An 18,737-nucleotide genomic window follows, 5' to 3' on the forward strand; every position below is an offset into this window, starting at 1 on the left:
GCGGCGCCTCTTCCTTCCCTCGCCCACCCTCCGACCGAGCGGCAAAGAAGCCAACCGAAGAAAAACAGCCTCGCCCTCTTTCCTCCCGTCTCCCCCCCGCCACCCCCACGCCCGGTGCTTTTAATTCAGCGTAAGTGACAGGCGGCTGGACCAATCGCAGCGCCCACCTGAGCCGGGAGGCGGTGCGGAGGCGCGGCTGGGCCAATGAGCAGCGGCTCTCCCTCACCCCCCTCAGAACCGCGGCGCGGCAGAAAGCAGGAAGGCCTCGGCCGGAGCTGGCCTCGGTCTCAGCCCCGGCAAAGCCGGGCGGCAGGTGAGAGAGCCACGCCACGCTGGTCCGGGCTAGGAAGCCGAGGAAGAGGGTTAGCGTTCCCGTCTCTGGCCTTGCAAGAGTGGGTGGGTGGGTCGGTCGTGCGGTGCAGGGACCCTCCTCAGACCCCCCTCCGGCCTCGCTGCCTCGGCCGCCCGGGGGGTGTGGCTGGCTGGCTGCCCGGCCGCACGTGGGGGTGCGGCACCTGACAGGCCTCCCTTGTCAGACAACTCCCCGCCCCTCCCTCTTCCCCCTTCCCGGTTGGACCTAGGCCGCGCTCTTTCCGCCGCCGCGCACGTGGGAATGCCCAGACGCGTGTCGAGATCGGGTTGGGTTTGTCACTGGCGGGGTGGAGGTGGGAATGGGGGCTTGGGGTCGTCGGGATCCTGTCGGTGGGCACGAAAAAGGTGGCTGGGTGGGCTTGGCTGTTATTGTGGGGGGCTGGGTCGGGGGTGGGGGGGAGGGAAAGCGAGGCCCTGCCTTTGTCTGCCGGGGACGCTTGTGGGAACGTGTGGGGGGGAGGGAGGCCGGGACTCGCGTGGCTGCTGTGTGGTGGGGGGGTGGGGGGCATCCTGCAGAAAGAGAAGAAGAGACGTCGGTCCCTCAATCGGGAAAGAAAGAAGCGGACGCCAATTAAAGCAGGAAAGAAGCTGAACGGGGGCTCCGTGTTTATGCCCCACCCCCGCCTGGCATAAACATCGTTTTTGCGGGGAAAGAAAGAGGCCGGCGTGGATGGACGCGCGTGGATCGAGACCCTTCCTCCCCAAAGCAAGCGAACAAAAGAACCCCTCCTCGCTCTTCCTGCTGTTGAAAAATAAAAAATAGGATAGATAGATAGATGATAGATAAGAATTGGATAGATATAGATATGTATATAGCAGAGAGATCCTTGAAGCCTGCCTTTGGGAAAATGTCAGAAACAGTTCTTTAGTTCTGAATAAGCTCTGCTGATTTTTCTCCAAGGAACTGGATGATATGTGGCTCTTCCCATTCCTTTTATTCTTGCAAAATCATAAAGGGTGGATTAGACAAAAAGCTCCTTCCTTCCTTCCTTCCTTCCTTCCTTCCTTCCTTCCTTCCTTCCTTCCTTCCTTCCTTCCTTCCTTCCTTTCTTTCTCTCTCTCTCCCTCCCTCTCTTCTTTCTTTCTCTCTCTCTTCATCCTTCCTTCCTATCAATCTATCTTAATCTATCAGTCTGATACATCAGTCTAATCTATCAATCAATCAATCTAATCTATCAATCAATCTAATCTATCAATCTAATCTAATTTCGAGTCCCTATTTATTTTGCTTGTTTCATCTTAACCGGTGGAGTGTTTTTCTCTCTCCATGCTCTTTGTCCCGGGTTAAAACTCCTTTTCTTGAAGGGTTGCTGAGAGGAGCCTAAAAAAAAAGGTGGATCTTGTGCGCTTGTTTTTGAGCAGAGCCAAGTTATTTTGAGCCTTGATTCTGAATTTGAATGGGTCTGTTGACAGCTTCTTCTTTCTTCGTCAAGCCTATCCCCGGCTTTATTTGTTCAGGATCCTGGTTGGAGAGCCAGTAGGCTGTGGGCAGTGGAGACTTTGGAAAACCAAAGCTAGGGAAAAAAAGAGAGAAGGGTTTGGTTTTTTTTGTAAATGCTTTATTCTCATTGTCGGTCTGTGTGGCCTTAAAGCAAGTAGGCGAAAAGGTGGGGCAGAAAGAGACAAGAGGAGGGGAGTTGATTATTAACCACCCTGGATCCGGATTCAGTAGGGAAGCAGGTGGGTTCGGTCGTTGGGTAACTCTGGACTGAAGTACTAAGGCCAGCATGTGAACGTCTGGGTTTGGTCCAAAGGCTTTGAGCTAGACTCAAATTACTCTGTGTGATGCAGGGTGTTAACTTTGTGATGACTGCCCGGAAATCCATGCAGCATTTTGTGGTTACAATTGGAATGTAAGTGATGAAATATTATTTTGACTGGATCGGGCTTTACTCCCTGTAGCACAGACTGACATGTCGAGGAGGAGGAAAACAAACCTCTCATAAAACACTACTGTGGTTCTTAGGCTCTCTGTTCATCCTCTGAATCAGAGGAAAGGCTTGTCAGGAATGCAGTGAGGTCCAAGTGAGTTTGGATTGTTTTAAACTAGTCTCGTTTGCCGGGAGGAAGTCATGATCGATTACCCAATTACTGGATCGAGCAGGTTTCTTTCATACCAAGAATCACGGCACGTATTCTTTCCTTCTTGGTCAGGCCCTTGTCTTGCTTCATGAAATTGTACGGTGACTAAAGCTTAAATGTGGCATGTGGGTGTGCCAGAAAGGATTTGCTTCCAGTAATAACAGCTTGGACCAATTTCCTAATCTTAAGTGCCTCCTGAGGAGTTGCCTTGACCTTTCCTTATTGCTTACTTTTCCAGGGGCTGAGGCTGGATTGCTGAGGATGGTGTGTGCTTCCCGGTGGCTGGAGTGGAGACAGGCCATTACCGACTTACCCCACCTTCGGTGAAGGTGCAGCCATGTCTGTGTTGATAGCAAGGAAGAAAGTGACGCGGAAATGGGAGAAGCTACCAGGGAGGAATACGTTCTGTTGCGACGGGCGCATTATGATGGCCCGTCAGAAAGGCATCTTCTATTTGACACTCTTCCTCATTGTGGGGACGTGCGCTCTCTTCTTTGCTTTTGAGTAAGTTCATCATGATTGGCCTGCTTGCTTGTATGTTTTACTCACAAGACTGGAATTCATTAACAGCCCACATTCTTATAGATCTAAGTGCTGCTTGAGCAAGGTCCCTAATATTGTCTGGGACGCTGCACATGCTCTTCACAACCTGTTTTCCTTGTTACCTTCTGGGAGGAGACTTTGTGGTATCCAAAGGAGAACATCTAGATTCAGTCACATTTTTATTCCATAGAGCATCAATCTTGTGAACTCTCAAGTTTCCGTTTCCACTATGTATTCAAAATAGACAGTGATTAACATATGTGTGTGTGTGTGTGTTTGTATTTGTATGTATGTATGTATATGAATGTGTGGATGTAGGTATATATATGTATTTAGCATATATATAAATGTGTGTGTGTGTGTGAGAGAGTAAAAAAACCCCACAAACCTCTCAAAAATAAGGACACCATGAACAAGTAAAAAGCAGATTTATTGTAGAGATAGAGATATATATAGCATAAGCTTTTGCAAAAGTGTTTGTGTGTGTGTGTGTGTGTTGTATGCGTATGGGTAGATACGTACTTTCTTGTGAGAGCAGGCAATAGAATTTCATTTTTAATGTGTGCCAGTGTGTTCAGAGTAAAAAATGACAAGATTATCTTACAGTTGCTCTAGAACAGGACTGCAAACTCCCGGTCCATGGGCCGGATACGTCACGCGCTTGCCATGCCCATGTCCAGCTTAGCGAAGGGGGGGAAAGTCCCAATATGTCACATGATGCCGCCCTGACTACGTGAGTTTGACACCCCTGCTCTAGCATGCTATGGCCCATTTGGCTTCTTTTGGAGATGGATATGCTTTTTCTGTCTTGATCGCTTTGGATGAAAGCAACAAAGTTGTCTCTGTTTGTTTTTTTTCTTCCCACACCAGTACATTCTTTCAAAAGAAGTTGGTCAGAGCAGAACATACTAACACTCAATCTCCATTATTATTATTATTATTATTTTTGAAAAGAAAGGTTTTGCTAAATGATGTCAAGAATTTCTGTTTTGAAAGGTGCTTTCATTCTTGCGGTTTCTTATTTGAAAGAGATAAATCAAATGAAGGAATTTAATACGGTAATTTTAATGCCTTGTAAAAATTGAAAAGAAAATTCTTGGCTCCTTTCCTGGTATGGAATACCGTGTCAGATTTCAAAGGTATTTGAATAGTAGAGATTGGATGCATTTGCCTTGTTAGAGAGAATGTGGTTTCTATTTTGGATTGGGGAGGATTTGTTGCTGACTGGAATGCCCTCTTTTCCAGAATATGGTTCACCTTTGGGAGAATATTCTGATAGGAATACCTTACAGTTATGAACTTAGGAAATGGCATAATAAAAAGATGTTGTCTTCTGCCAATAATGTTTGTAGCATAATTTGCGGGAACCTTTTTGGAATTGCTTAGTTGTGAGGCCATTACGCTAATGTGAGTTTATCTGAAATTTATGCACTTCCCTCACTTTTCAGATTCATAACTTGGCCAGTTGGTCAAAGGAAGGAAGACTCATTTCTGGAAAAGGATGTGGTTTAATGCATATTATATAAAAACGAGCATGTGCAGGGGTCAGTTTTTTTTGCAGACGAAGGGTTCTAGTTCTGTTATACTGGTAGACTGCTGTCTTCTTTGGCTTGTAATTGCTTCTTTGGAACTAAATTTGTTACGAAGGAATGTGGACGCCAGAGGAAACTGGCATGTATGTATGGCACGATCCCCCATATCTTCACCTTTTGGAGCTACAGTATCTTAATGAGTACCTTTTCTCATACTTTCCGTTAAAGCTTTGAGCATATCTGAAATCCCCAGCTGCAGTTGTGGTTAGTAGAAACAGGTCTTTCAGTAATACCATCTCCCACAGCCTCTGTTTTGGAGTAGTTGTTTAGAGTTCTACCAAAATAATTAGTTTTTTTTTAAAAAAAATTTTTACATGCTTTTAAAAGATTTACTTCCAGTATTTATTCTTGTCATGCCTATTTTCACCTGTTGCTTTGGACTAGTCATTTTTTATTTGTTCATTTTTAACATTTATATAGATACAGACTTTGCTGCCGGATCTGCTGACATTCTGTAATAAGATAGCTTGTTGAACATGAATAGGACTTATGGAAGCATAGCATCCTTTATGGTCCTTTGGGTGCTTTGTGTGTATATCCAAGGCCAATCTTATATATCTTGATTCTGGCATTGTCTACCTCCATCTCTTGTAGTGACACTGCATCACTCTTACCAATCTTGGCTACCTCCATTTGTAATGGACTCCTTAAGGTGTTATGACTGTTGCGCGTTCATGAAGATAATAGAGTGATGGATCAGTCTTGTTACACAAATGATTATATGTTGGCACTCATGTCTTTCAACTCGCTTTGATGAACATTCAAGCATTTGCTGGCAAGAGGGGGACAGACTGGTCTGAGCCTGCTTCTCAACCTCGAAAATTAAATGGCATTTGGCCATTTACTTTATTTTTTCTTGTTAACATAGAATTTAGAATAGTAGAGCTGGAAGGGACCTTGGACAACTTCTAGTCCACCCCACTGCTCAAGCAGGAGAATCTATACCATCTCAGACAAGTGACTGTCTAGTCTCTTCTTAAAAACCTCCACAATTTCAGAAGGCAAGCTGTTCTACTGGTTAATTGTCCTCACTGTTAGGAAGTTTCTCCTTAATTCCAGGTTGCTTGTCTCCTAGTTTAATTTTCAACCATTATTTCTTGTCCTGCCCTCTGGTGCTTTGGAGAATAATTTGACCCCCTCTTCTTTGTGGCAGCCTCTCAAATACTGAAATACTGCTATCATATCACCCCTAATTCTTCTTTTCTCTAGAGTAGCCAAACCCAAATCCTGCAGCCATTCTTCGTATGTTTTAGTCTCCAGGCCTTTGATCATCTTAGTTGCTCTTCTCTGAGATTTTTAAAAGATGTTGAGATTTTTCCAAAATCTCAACATCTTTTAAGTAATGTGATCAAAATTGGTTGTAGTATTCCAGGTGTAGTCTTACTTTGCTCAGAATTCTTCCTTGTTTAGCCCTGCGATGGGATGACTGTGTCCAAAAAAACCTGGGGGTCCTTTTGGAGACTCCTGCTTGGATCAAAGCTGGGAATTACAGCCAGGAAGGTCATATTCAGAAACTGATGATGCATGAGTTGTGACCTCCTTTGGATCAGGAGATTAGTAACTCATGGCCTTGTCGTTTTGCGTTTGGATTATCGCAATTTATTCTTTATGGAACTGTCCTTGAAGGCAATTTGGAAACTCTTTAATTGTACGCCTACTAACTTGTCAACACCAATTTTGTAGGAGGTGCACTTGTTATCAGAAGTCTCTTGGGTGGAACTCAAGGTGCTTGATGATCACTTATCAAAGGCCCATGTGGCTCAGGTTGCTGCTATTTTGAGTAGCATCTGTCCCAAAGTACAGTCTGCCCACCCAGTTCCCAAAGATAGGAAGATGTTATGGGTGAGGGAGGATCACGAGGGCAAATTAATGTTACAGGGAGGAAGTAGGGAACCAGGCCTTCTCATCGCAGCTCCTTCACTTTGAAATAGTCCCCCTACAGAAGGAGGGAGGATGCCTCCGTTCCTGTTTTTATTTGGGAAAGCAGCCAAAACTGCTTTTTCCATGGGCCTTTTGGGGTAGGAGGCAAAACACTGAACTTACAGAAGAAGTGTTCTGTAGCTTAAGTGCTATGTGATGAGCTGTGATTTATTGATTTTGCTATTTGTCTTTTATGATCGTTTATACGTTTTCATCTTGTGAGTTGGAGGGATATCTTAATAAAACAAATACTGTTGTATTAATTAAACAACGTTAACTGGAAAGCAGAGAGAATCCTGCCTTGGAGAAGATTTCAGAAGCAGTTCTTCAGCTCTGAATAAGCTCTGCTGATTTTTCTCCAAGGAGCTCAGGATGATATGTGGTTCTTCTCATTCCTTTTATTCTTGCAAAATCATAGAAGGCGGATTAGACAAAAAGAGCTTGTTCATACCCGAGCCACCTTCAGATGCCCAGGTTCTAGAAGTATGGCATTTATGCATGGAAACTGAACCTGTAGTCTTTGTACCACTTTTCTGATATTAGTCCCTGTACCGTATCGGTATTTTCCTGGAGTAATATCTTTAGAAACTGCTTTCACACCTTGGGTGAAGAATGACAAATATCAGAACTGCTCTAGTATTGTATAGTAAACTGTTCCCAGGTTAGAGAATGTGGCAAAACAGTGAATGTGTAGAACTGTTCCATAAATTATATTTATGGAATATAAATATTTAATGTCGTTCACTGAGAAATCTAGGAGAAATATTAACCCCAGTCTGCACTTTGGCATGAATCAGCAATAATGCAAAGTGGGAAATATAGTAACCAGAGGTCTTGTCCAGCACTTTATATGTCGCTGCTTGATTGATGATACAAAATATTAGAAATAAATAGCTATATCCGATATGTGAAAGGTTATGTTTGAAAACTGAGAAAACGTGTCTTAAGCATTAAAAGACAATAGAGAAGATTGCTGTATGTGAACTTTTAGAAAGGTTAATTCAATCATACCAACTTAATTTCGATGAAAGTGACGTTGGAAAACTTCATGTTATTAGTTCAATGTAAATCTTCAATCTGTTCTCCCCTCTTCAGGTTTGCAAGAAGGGATTAGCCTGATAAAGACCATGATGTTCTAACCACCTATGATGCTGGGGAAGTGTTTCTAAATAAAGAAAGGGAACTTTCTTTTTAAAAAAATATATCTTTGCTTATATTGGTTAACGTTTCAATAAGATCCTGGCATTCACCTCTGTAAGCAGAAATGAGAACAGGGTGAGAAAGGACATTGTGAAGGATATCATTGAGGACTATTGTATAAGTTCAGAGCGAAAGTACATAGCAACTTAATGTTGATTTTGTTATGCATGTTTAGCCTGTGAGACAAGGTTAATTGGCTGATTGTGTCACGTCCAAACAAAACACTCACTTTGTTTCTGATTCATATGGAACTTTGAAAAAAACAACCAGAACATTCCGCATTTGAACCTTGCTTCCAGAAGTGTTGAAAGCTATAGGAGGATTATTTTAAGAAATCACTGTGATTCATCTAGGCTAGTATTTAAGCAGCGGGTCTAGGAATATTTTTGATTTTTGGAGTTGGTTCAGGTTTTTGTTTTTGTTTTTAAAAAGCAGATGTTATCAAAATGATTGTGTTGTGAATAAGTTTATCTAAGTCACGTGAACTGATTTCCATGAATGCTTAAATGTTGTTTACATTTCAATATACTTCCTGCCTGCACTTTTAGATCAACCAGATTAAAAATGTTGGCACGGAACACTATTCTTGGCGATGTGCCTTTTCTCCAAGGGGCAGGGCCGCCAATTTGATATAAAAATGTATGTGTTCCTTGGGATGCAGACATGTTTATTGTGTCATGTATATGTTTATGACAGAATACCCAAAATAGAAGAGATAGATGGGGAGGATGATCCATTTGGAATCCCTCTAAACTGGGTTACTGTGCAGTTAAAATATATAAAACTAGACAACCTGTTGTTCATTGCCATTGTTTCAGTGAATATCCATTTGAGACACACATGGTTGAAAATGTTTTGCCCCCTTCGTGCATCGTTTCACCCAGTTAAAGGTTAGAACCATGAAAGTTTTTGTAGTACATAAGCTAATCCACGAGCCAGCAATTCTTGCTCTCATTATTCCTCTTATTCTCCGCTCTCAATATTTAAAGTGCCAGACATTTTAACTCATTAAGTCTTTCTGATTGTTTTTGGTTGAAATATGAGATCAACTGCCTAGATGAGCACAATTTCTGTCTGAGCTTTTCCTCAATTATCATATTTTTTTAAAAAAAGTTGTTTGCAAAATAGGCACATGATCGTTCAAAACCAACTCCCTCACTAAAAACAAGTGCCAACCTAGAGTGTCAATAAATGCCACAGGAGGAGGAAGCCAGAAATCAATGCTGGTCCTTATACAAATGTGATTTGGTTCTAAACTTGCACTGGAAGCTGCTGAAATATTTCCAAGAACTTTCAGCAAATGTGGAATTGACGTCCGAAAGGTGCTTTTTCAGGAGGCAACTGGACTTTCTTGTTTTTCCTTTTGAAGATGTTTTGCTTCTCATCCGAGAAGCTTCTTCAGCTCTGACAAGATAGTTGGGGAAAAGGGAGGATATTCCTTGCAGACAGCTGGTCCTTTGCATCCTTTTAGAGGATCCTTGAAGCACTTGGGGGTTTATCTGTGTCCTCAGGGTCACCTGAGTGGTGCTCCTGGTTCCTGTAGTCTGCAATTTTTTCCCTCTGGAAACCCATTCCTACTTCCACACCATTCAAAGGGCATCCATCCCAAAACTAAAAAATCTGTACAGATTCTCAGGCAATTGGACTTTCGTGTTTTTTCTTCTTTGAAGACGTTTCGCTTCTCATCCAAGAAGCTTCTTCAGCTCTGACAGGACAGTTAGGAAATGGAAGGATTTATATTCCTTGCAGGTAGCTGGTAAACTGCATCCTTTTAGATGAGAAGCAAAACGTCTTCAGAAGAAAAAAACAGGGAAGTCCAGTTACCTCCTGAAAAAGCACCTTTGGGACAACCATGACCTGGATGACTGAGAATCTACAGGGATTGATGAGTATTGTTTTTAGAAAAGGGGTTTCTTGAAATACAAACTGCTTCAACAAGTCCCTTCTTTGGCCTCTAGCGAAAGGGTGGAAATCCACAGTGTTCAGACTCTTGCCTGGAGTCCTTTTTAGAACTTTGTAAGTCTTCACAGGAACTGACCGTCTTTGCGTGTCATTTCAGTGACCTGAATTCTTTCCTATTCCAGGTGCCCGTACCTTGCTATCGAGCTCTCCCCAGCTATCCCCGTCTTTGCAGTAATTCTCTTTTTGTTTTCAATGGCAACCCTGTTGCGGACAAGCTTCAGTGACCCTGGGGTCATTCCACGGGCCCTACCTGATGAGGCAGCTTTCATTGAAATGGAAATAGGTATGTGGAGTGGCAATTGGCAAAATCAGCAGCCAGAAGATGCAGACTTCTCTCCTCCCCCCTCCCCCCCCACCCCCGGTTTCGCCTGGTGAGATGGGCAAAGGTCAGGCAGCCAACGGTCTGCTTTCATTTCAGAGGCAACCAATGGAACGGTGCCTCCCGGCCAGCGGCCACCTCCGCGCATTAAGAACTTCCAGATCAATAACCAGATCGTGAAGCTGAAGTATTGCTATACCTGCAAGATCTTCCGTCCACCCCGGGCCTCACATTGCAGTATTTGCGACAACTGTGTGGGTGAGTGACAAGTGGCTGGGCTCCAATCCCTTCAGGGCTCTTATTCGGGGCTGAGAATATGCACCTGAGTACCTTCTCCCGATGGCCCATTGAGCTGTTCTACAGAATGTAAGACATTCTATTAAGGCAGTAAGCGTTCCCTTTTGCTACTGATTGAAGGGAAAACGAAATTGAAGGCCTGGCAACTCCATCTGCCCGGATGCAGGACGTCTACAGCCAGCCTTCAAACCTCTCTTTAAGTGTAAATTCTAGACTTTCAAGTGAAACGAAAGCAGGAGTTTGGGTAGTTTGTAATTTCGATGCCACGCAAGCCGCCACACTACATCTGCGGTGGATTTGCAACTTCCCTATAATAAGAGGATGAGAATACCTGAAAGCAAGAGCTTGTGTTCTGTTCTTGTTTTTCAGGTTCAGATAAAGTAGGCCTTAGCCCCTCGTGTCTCCCCCCCCCCCCGGCTGCTTCTGGTTCCCTCTGCATTCCCCAAAGAGTCCAATGTGAGGTTTACTTTACCATATGCATAAAAATTCGACAAGCCCCTTTCCTGTAAGTTGCTGGGTCTCTGACGCTATCACGGAGGTACGCTTCTTTAAAACAAAGCGAGTTTGGAAGGCAGAACTCAAAGATTGCACTTGGCAATCCTCCCACCTCAAAGACGAGGGCATGAATCCGTTCCACAGTTAGCCAGAAGGATTTGCAGCGTGGGCTTGGTATGAGAGTGAAACTTTGCAACATGCTGGCCGAAGTTTCTGTGACAGCAGCGAAGAGAAAAGCAGCAAAAGCTTCTCTGTTGTTGTTTTTTCACAGAGCGTTTCGATCACCATTGTCCCTGGGTAGGAAACTGTGTGGGAAAGAGGAACTACCGTTATTTCTACCTCTTCATCCTTTCCTTGTCACTCCTCACCATCTACATCTTCTCCTTCAACATTGTCTACGTCGCCCTGAGTGAGTAAGGCTTGTAGTCAAGGGAGGAGGGATTTGGACCAAAAGCTTTGGACAGGCATCTTGGAAAGGAAGGAAGGAAGGGGGCGGTGATTTGGGGGGGGAAAATGGCCTTCGCCCTTGGTGCGGTTAATAATTGCGGATTAAATAGATTGTGTTTTTCCTTCCATGCAGAATCCCTGAACATCGGCTTTTTGAATACACTGAAAGAAACTCCAGGGACATATCTTTTCTGCTGATTGATCGGTAGCCGGTTTTAACTCGGCCGGAGAGAAATAGGAGAGAAATCATTCTGCCCTGCTCTCCAGTGTGTGTGTGTGTGTGTGTGCGTGCGTGCGTGTGAGGGAGAAATGGGGTAGGATAGCATTGGGAGAAGTGAATGATTCTGTAAGGAATTTGTGTTCCTTAACTGACCTTTCCACGGCTCTGGAGGTTTTGATCTGCTTTTTCACTCTTTGGTCTGTGGTGGGCCTAACTGGATTCCACACGTTCCTGGTAGCATTAAATCAGACAACGAATGAAGATGTAAGTACTTCCGAAGACACAGCTCCCCCTTTTCTCTTCTCTCTCTCTCTCCCCCCTCTTTGTCCCTTTTTTCCTCTCCCTCTCTCCTTCTCCTTCTCACTCCTTCCCTCTCTCTTTCTCCTTCTCTCTCCTCCTCCACTCTCCTTCTCCCTCCCTCCCTCCCCTTTTTTCCTTTCCCTCTCTCCTTCTCTCTCCTTCTCCTTCTCTCTCCCTCCCTCATACACCCACCCACACACACACAAACACACTTGTAATCTCTGTGAGAATGTTCTTTTTTGGAAACATTGGTTTAGAGCTATTGTCATAGAACTCTGGCCTTGCTCTAGACAGGCGTGACTAAGTTTCTTGAAAGAATACCCATTCTCCTTTAAATGGATTGGAGCCACTGGATTTCCTTCCAAAGAACACAATAAGCTTTCTTCCAAACATGTCAATTTTTTTTAAAAAAAGAAATCATTTATTGAAGTAAAGAACTTAAATGCATTTCCACCTTCCGTCCCTTTGCTGCAATTTGCAGTGTTTCTTCAAATCCTTAGGTGGAATAGAGCCCCGCCTATTCAACTGGGCAGTTGTTTCTTCTCATTGGCAAGCGGTAAGGAGTCTTTGATTGATGCATCAGACCCCGGGGGTGTAAAACTCTTCTGTGGATGAGGAAGGCATCTCATTAGGACAAAGTAATTAGAAAAACAGCAGTAGCCAAGCGTTCCAGGAGAGATCGGTTGGAAGAAGCCAGAGTAACTTGAAAGATGCTTTTTCATTTGGAATCTGGGTGTACATCATCATCATGTAGATCAGAGGTCTTCAAACTTGGCAGCTTTAAGACTTGTGGACTTCAACTCCCAGAATTCTCCAGCTGGCGTAGCCGACTGGAGAATTCTGGGAGTTGAAATCCACATGTCTTAAAGCTGCCAAGTTTGAAGACCTCTGATGTAAATCAACGCTAACATTGGTTCTGGATTTTTAGAGGCTGCTGCTCTTGTTCTTTCAGATTAAAGGATCCTGGACAGGGAAGAACCGTGTGCAGAATCCCTACAGCCATGGTAACATAGTGAAGAACTGCTGCGAAGTTCTGTGTGGTCCTTTGCCTCCCAGGTGATTGCTCAATCTGTATCTCGATGTTGTTCTCCCTGTCTATAAAACGGTGCAGCAGCATCTGTGGTGGAGAGGGAATTGATGGAAGGGGCCCTTCCTGCAGATCTGAGATGGAATTTAGCTGTTAAGGCATCCTTGGTGCTCTCTCAGTCACGATGTCTCATGACACAAACTAGGTAACATTCATCAATGCTAGCGATCAATGGATTAGCACCGATGATGTTACCTACAGTAGCGGCCGAAATTGTGGAAACTTTTGGGAAAAGTGTATTTTCTAAATAGCTAATAACACTACTTTTTTAGGAGTAGTACCATAAAATTATATATCAATGGAAAGATTTGATCAGGAGTGTAATGCAATAACTTTCACGAAGGATCTGCTATTAGAATAGCAGTTACAGTATAACGAAGAAAAGTGAAACACGTAGAAAAAATGAGATATACAAAAATTATCACCATGTCAGTTAATACTTAGTTGGGTAATCTTTAGCATGAATTACAGCCTTACGATGTCTTCCCATGGAGTGAACCAAGTCTTTGAATTCTGCAGCTGTTATCATGTGAAACCAAGGTTGAAGGATTGCTTCTACTAACTGGGTTTCATTGCTGGGTCGCTTCTGACTAACACGTTTCTTTAGTCGGCTCCATAGATTTTCAATTGGGTTAAGGTCTGAGTTGTTCCCAGGCCATTCCAGCAGTGGTATCTTGAAACTCCAAAGGTTTCCACAATTTTGGCCACATCATCGATCATGAAACATCTACAAGAAAACACCAAGCTCAGAGAGCACCAAGGACCCCTATTTTCAACCTTGATCTACACATATTCTTCTTTATTGATAATTTAGCTGTTTTCATCTCTATAAACATTCCCCCCCCCAAAAAAGTCTATTTTCCCTGATCATCTGCTTCTGCTTTATAGCGTGCTGGATAGACGGGGCATCTTGCTTCAAGAGAGTGCTATCTCAGGGAGCGGCGCTGGGCCTGAGCCCAGAACGCAAGGAGAGAAGAGAAGCGCAAAGGAATGCAGTGCCCAGGAAGCCGGTGGTGCCCCCGAGGGCGGCAGTGCCTTCCCAGAGCAAAGCCTGGTAAGTGTGGAAAGCAGAGGTGCGCTTAGGATGAAAATTACCACATTTTTCAGAGTATAAGACATACTTTTTTCCTTCCTAAAAGAGGCTGAAAATTTGGGTTCATCTTATACTCTGAATGAAACCTTGCCCACCCATTGGCCCCCACCCTTCAGGCTCTGCGTGTCCTCTTCCTGACTGCAGAGGTTGCTACCGACAATTGGCTTGTGTTTTTGGGCTCTGCGTCTCGTGTTTTCAGCCTCCAAATGCTCCATTTGAGAACCCTTCAAGGCTGCGGGGATCGCCAAAGCACATTGCCCCCAATCACCGCCCGAAAACACGACACATGTGGAGGCTGAAAACATGATGCACGGCGCCCAAAATGGCTACCCGGAACAGCTGCTGCCTTTTCTTACCCCTTCTGTGCTTTGCCTGCTTTAGTCACTGGAGCTCCCACTGACGATCAGCTATGCTTTAAAAGCTGTTTTTCAGCCCCAACATGACGGAAGCAATCTTCCGTGCTTTGCCTGCTTTTCTAATTGCTGCTCCCTCCAACGATCAGCTGTGCTTTAGAAGCTGTTTTTCAGCCCCAACCTCAAAACCAGAGAACGAAGTAATGTGCTGAAGCTGACCAGGCTAAGGATGCTAGCCAGATGAGATAGGCAGAATTTTTTTTCTCTATTTTCCTCCCCAAAAACTAAGGTCTGTTTTATACTCTGAAAAATACGGGTACCTCCTCCCAGCCTTGGCACCAGCACTGTGTTCTAGTAGCCCATAGGGAAGTTGCCGGGTGGATGGATTTCCAGAAAGGATTTCTATAATGGGCAAGATATGAAGCCGCATCTTTAACGTGCCTCCAAATGTCCGTAAGATTGACAGTTTTGCTTTCACAGAGCTGTTTGCGGGACTCTGCTGTGAATTGTTCTCTTCCCTTCTTTTCCTCCTCTGCAGCTCCCTGGACCAACAGACAAGGTGCCCCAGGAAGCCACGAAGTCACCTGTCGCTGCTGCTGCTGCAGAAGAAGAAGAAGAATCATCATCTGTTCAGACACTCGATCCTGCGCAGATGACACCTTAGCCTCCGAGATGGACCCGAGAGTGCTTTTACTTGGCTGCCTCTTGTGAAGCTGCAGCGTGAGCAAGGACGGGAGCAGCTGGCTGGACAGCATGTTGTTCCTTAGGCGGTTTGTTCGCCAGCGGTCGTGAACGGTGACCACAAACTTGACAGTTGCCAATGCTCCCTTTTTCTCACCAGAGGCCGGGCACTCGTCGCTGCTGCTTGACGGGACTCCTACATTCGTCGGTAGTCTCTAAGCCCAATTAAGGGAGTGCCTCTCTGGCCCCAGCCCTGGAACATGGAATGTGCTGGGAAGAAGGCGGAACCTGGTGATTGTGAACTGTGCCATCTTTCTCCTCTGTGACTGCAGTATTGTGTGTTTGACTGGTCCCGTTTGCCAATGGAGTCGGGCTGGATCCATGGAAGCTACTGCCTGCCAAGTTCAGAAATCGTAGCCTTCCTTTAAACGTTCCTGACAAACAGTGCCAATTGGCAGCTCGAAGTCCCAAATAGTCCTAAATTACACCCTGCCAGAGGACCTCGCGGTCCTTTTGTCTGCCCCCCCCCAACCCCCCCTCTCCATGTCTGTTCAGGTATTGGAATCTGTGGTGCAGTATCAACCTTCCCTTTTCCTCCCTCCCTTTTTCGATTAGAAGCGGTTCTGATCGCCTTCCATATCCTGGAAAGGGTAGAACTTTCCTTCTCACTAGCAGTTACCGAAGGGCTGCTGGGGAAATGGGGTCACAAGGGCAGCGTAAATGCTCTGAAAGCAGAAGAGCCAGTGTTGTTGTGGGTAGAAAGTTTTATCTCTGTACAGATAGACGAGGTGGGCTCTCGGTCTGTGACTTCCGTACAGCCCATAATGTCTGTGCTCGAAGCTCTTTTGATCCAGTGCTGGAAGCTGCTTTGAGAAATACCTGACTAAATTATGACTTGAGTCCGGAGACCCTTGTGTGTTATTCAGTCCTCTCTCTCTCTCTCTCTCTCTCTCAGTGTGCGTTGAGAATCCATATGTCGGGGAAGTCATGTGGACTCTGAATTTGTACGGTGTTCTGACCTAGGCTTCCTTAGAAAGCATAAAGCACAAACTTAGTTCCGGCAAACCTCTTTAATTCATACGACTGTGAATAGTTGTCATTCCCAGTCCAAAAGGCTTCTCAAACAGTGTTTCAGGGGAATGTTTATAAATACCCACCTTATCTCCCTTGGAATGCTGCCAGAGAACTAATTACCATGTGCAGGGCAAGGCCAAACTTAGCACAGAATCAAACAGAACTTTTCCAAAGCTTCTACCAACCAGATGAATTAATTACTTCCTGAAAAAGCTCATGTCCCACTCGCTTCTCTTTTATGTCTTATGGGAGGGGCCAATCATCTCCAAGCCTTACTCCCAAGTCGACCCTGTTTCCTTAATTGTTCCTGTCTCCTGGCAGCTCTGCACATGCGCACACTGAGAACAGGCTCCCGCTGTTCTTCTGCCTTGTTGAAGTCAGACTCCGGAGGCAGCAAAGAACTACCAGATGGCCTTAGCCCCCTCTCTGCCTCTGACTCAGAGCCCTCATCCAAGCCTTCCCCAGACTCCAGGACTGGCCCACGTTCCTCCCCAACCTCCTCACTGTCCCAATCTGCTTCCAGCTCTTCTGGACGCTGGCGGGCCACAAAAGATGGGGTGGGCAGGGGGAACAACGACAGATCATCTCTGCCCATAGAATCATTGCAAAGCTATACTACCCCATATGTTTCTAGGGTGATTGTGCCAGTCAGACAGGAAAACGGGAATAAATAATGGAACAATAATGTTCCGGTGGAGAGAGAAAGCTGGCTAAGAATCCTTCCCCTGGGATTATTATTTTCTTCCGGCAAAAGAATTTTGGGGGAATGAATTTAAAAAATAATGCCTTGTCCTCTGAGTACAGTACAGGTAGCCCTCGAGTTGAGACCCCAATGGAGCCCAAAATTTACGTTGTCCAGTGAAACATGCATTAAGTTGAGTTTGCCCCATTTTACGATTTTTCTTGCCGCAGCTCTTAAGTGAATCATTCCATTTGTTAAGCGAGCAACACGGTGAATATCCCATTGACTTTGCTGGGTCAGAAGTTTGCAAAAGCTGATCACATGACCCCAGGCTGGACACTGCCACCATCATAAGTATGAACCACTTGCCCAGGTATCTGAATTTTGATCACGTGACGATGGGGATGCTGGAAGAAGGAAGATCGTGTGAAAAATGGTCATAAAGTCACTTCTTTTCCAGTATTGTTGTAACTTTGAACGGTCGCTATCTGAACTGTTGTAAGTGGAGAACTACCTGTAGCTACCCTCTCTAGAGCGGGAAACAAAGAATGGCCTGAATCTTTGAAACCTACTTCCCAGGAATATCTGCAGAGATTCTCCATCATCCATGTCCTGGTTGTCCCACAGGTGTTTTTTCAAAAGGCACCTGGACTTCCTTCTTTTGAAGACCTTTTGTTTCTCACCCAGGAAACTTCTCGCGAAGAACCAAAGAAGCCTCTTGGATGAGAAGCGAAACGTCTTCAAGGAAAAATAAAGTCCAGCTGCCTTTTGGAACAAATCCCCTCCCCCCCCTGCCTTTGGGATAGTTCTCAGGAAATAACCTGGTTCAGATGCATAGAGAATCCCAGAACTAAAAAAACCCGTATCTTGAAAAATGGTTGGGAAAGAGAATGGCAGCGACGAAATCTCTCACATTCCTGCATCGCCTTGGGACGATCGATCTTTTTTTTTTTTAAACAAGTTTTTATTGATTTTTTAATTTCCCCCCCTTACAAACACACATGGTTTATGAACAGAGTATTGGCCATATCGTATCTTACACAATTCAATATATTCAAATATATTTTACTTAGTTACAATTTTTGCCAGAATATTCTTCTTTCATAATTTTTATTCATATCCTAATGTTTCCTTGCTCATTTCACTAACGTCACATCTTTCGCCCTCAAGTTCTAATTTCTCCATTTTTATTAGTATTCCTTCTCTTTCTTTTCTTTTTTAACGGTTTGGATTTTTATCCTAATATATTCAAATGTATTCGGAGTTGCCTTTCTTCCATTTCATCTTTTCCTTTTCACAGCGATCCTTTCTTCTCTTGCACACTCCTCTTCCTCCCTTCTTTCATCCTCTCTACTTCCTTCTCTCCTCTCCTACTCCTTCTCTACTTCCCCTTACTTTCTCCCCCTCCTCCCTACTTCCTCCCTATCTAACCTCCTCTCCTACTCATTTCCCCGTATCTTGAAAAAACATTGGGAAGAGAATTGCAGCGAGGAAATCTCGCATTCCTGCATTTCCTCGCATTCCTGCATGCTTTGGGACGATTGATCGTAGTGTCAAAGACTTGGAAATTGCTAAGGCTCCTGCCGTGTTTTGGAATAATACACCATCCGCCCTCCGCCACCTGACTCTTTTATTTCTCATCCCAGAAATAGAAGGCGTTTCCATAGTGGCTGCTATGATTGACAGGAGAGGTACTGCATCCAGGTGTAATATGGTAGTCTGCGTGGCTTCCTCTACACCCTGTTGCAGAAAAAAAAAATGCAACTCTTTTTTTTCCAGTGTGTCTGTTTGTCCTTGGCTTCAAGAGCAGAAAAGGCTGCTGGTGTTCTTCCCCTTTGCTGCTGAGAGGAATTGCCTGCTCTCTCTTTTAAGATACCCTTTTTCATGTTCTCTGACAGGTTATTCCAGTCTAGCCATGCTAGCTACCTTAGTATGTCCACCTCTGGTTTCCGTGAAGGTTTTGGATCGTGTGTTTGTGTGTAAGTTTTGTTTGTGTGACCTTGGCCTCAGACGGCCCT

At 44.6% G+C, this 18,737-nt stretch overlaps 1 protein-coding gene across 2 annotated transcripts; it reads left to right on the top strand.

Annotated features, from left to right (window-relative positions):
* Window positions 1-169: 169 nt before the first annotated feature.
* ZDHHC9 (zinc finger DHHC-type palmitoyltransferase 9) lies at window positions 170-15,862 on the top strand. Of its 2 annotated transcripts, none has more exons than XM_058154689.1 (10): window positions 170-313; window positions 2,693-2,958; window positions 9,794-9,954; window positions 10,090-10,248; window positions 11,054-11,191; window positions 11,363-11,409; window positions 11,609-11,713; window positions 12,702-12,805; window positions 13,725-13,890; window positions 14,821-15,862. In XM_058154689.1, the coding sequence occupies exons 2-10, from the start codon at window positions 2,792-2,794 to the stop codon at window positions 14,944-14,946; spliced, it is 1,173 nt and encodes a 390-aa protein (XP_058010672.1). In that variant the 5' UTR covers window positions 170-313; window positions 2,693-2,791; the 3' UTR covers window positions 14,947-15,862. The 2 variants fall into 2 exon arrangements, with proteins under 2 accessions (XP_058010672.1, XP_058010673.1); XM_058154690.1 differs by lacking the exon at window positions 170-313 and adding an exon at window positions 3,604-3,730 and having other exon boundaries at window positions 2,835-2,958.
* Window positions 15,863-18,737: the final 2,875 nt, after the last annotated feature.

This window comes from Ahaetulla prasina, chromosome 11, assembly GCF_028640845.1.
Source record: "Ahaetulla prasina isolate Xishuangbanna chromosome 11, ASM2864084v1, whole genome shotgun sequence".
In the NCBI taxonomy this organism is placed as follows: domain Eukaryota; kingdom Metazoa; phylum Chordata; class Lepidosauria; order Squamata; family Colubridae; genus Ahaetulla; species Ahaetulla prasina.

Excerpts from the sequence above, each read along its gene's own strand:
- ZDHHC9 (XM_058154689.1), top strand. The coding sequence starts at position 2,792 with ATGTCTGTGTTGATAGCAAGGAAGAAAGTGACGCGGAAATGGGAGAAG. Across the intron at positions 9,955-10,089 it reads TTTCATTGAAATGGAAATAG|AGGCAACCAATGGAACGGTG; the intron begins GTATGTGGAGTG and ends CTTTCATTTCAG. Across the intron at positions 12,806-13,724 it reads TGTGGTCCTTTGCCTCCCAG|CGTGCTGGATAGACGGGGCA; the intron begins GTGATTGCTCAA and ends TCTGCTTTATAG.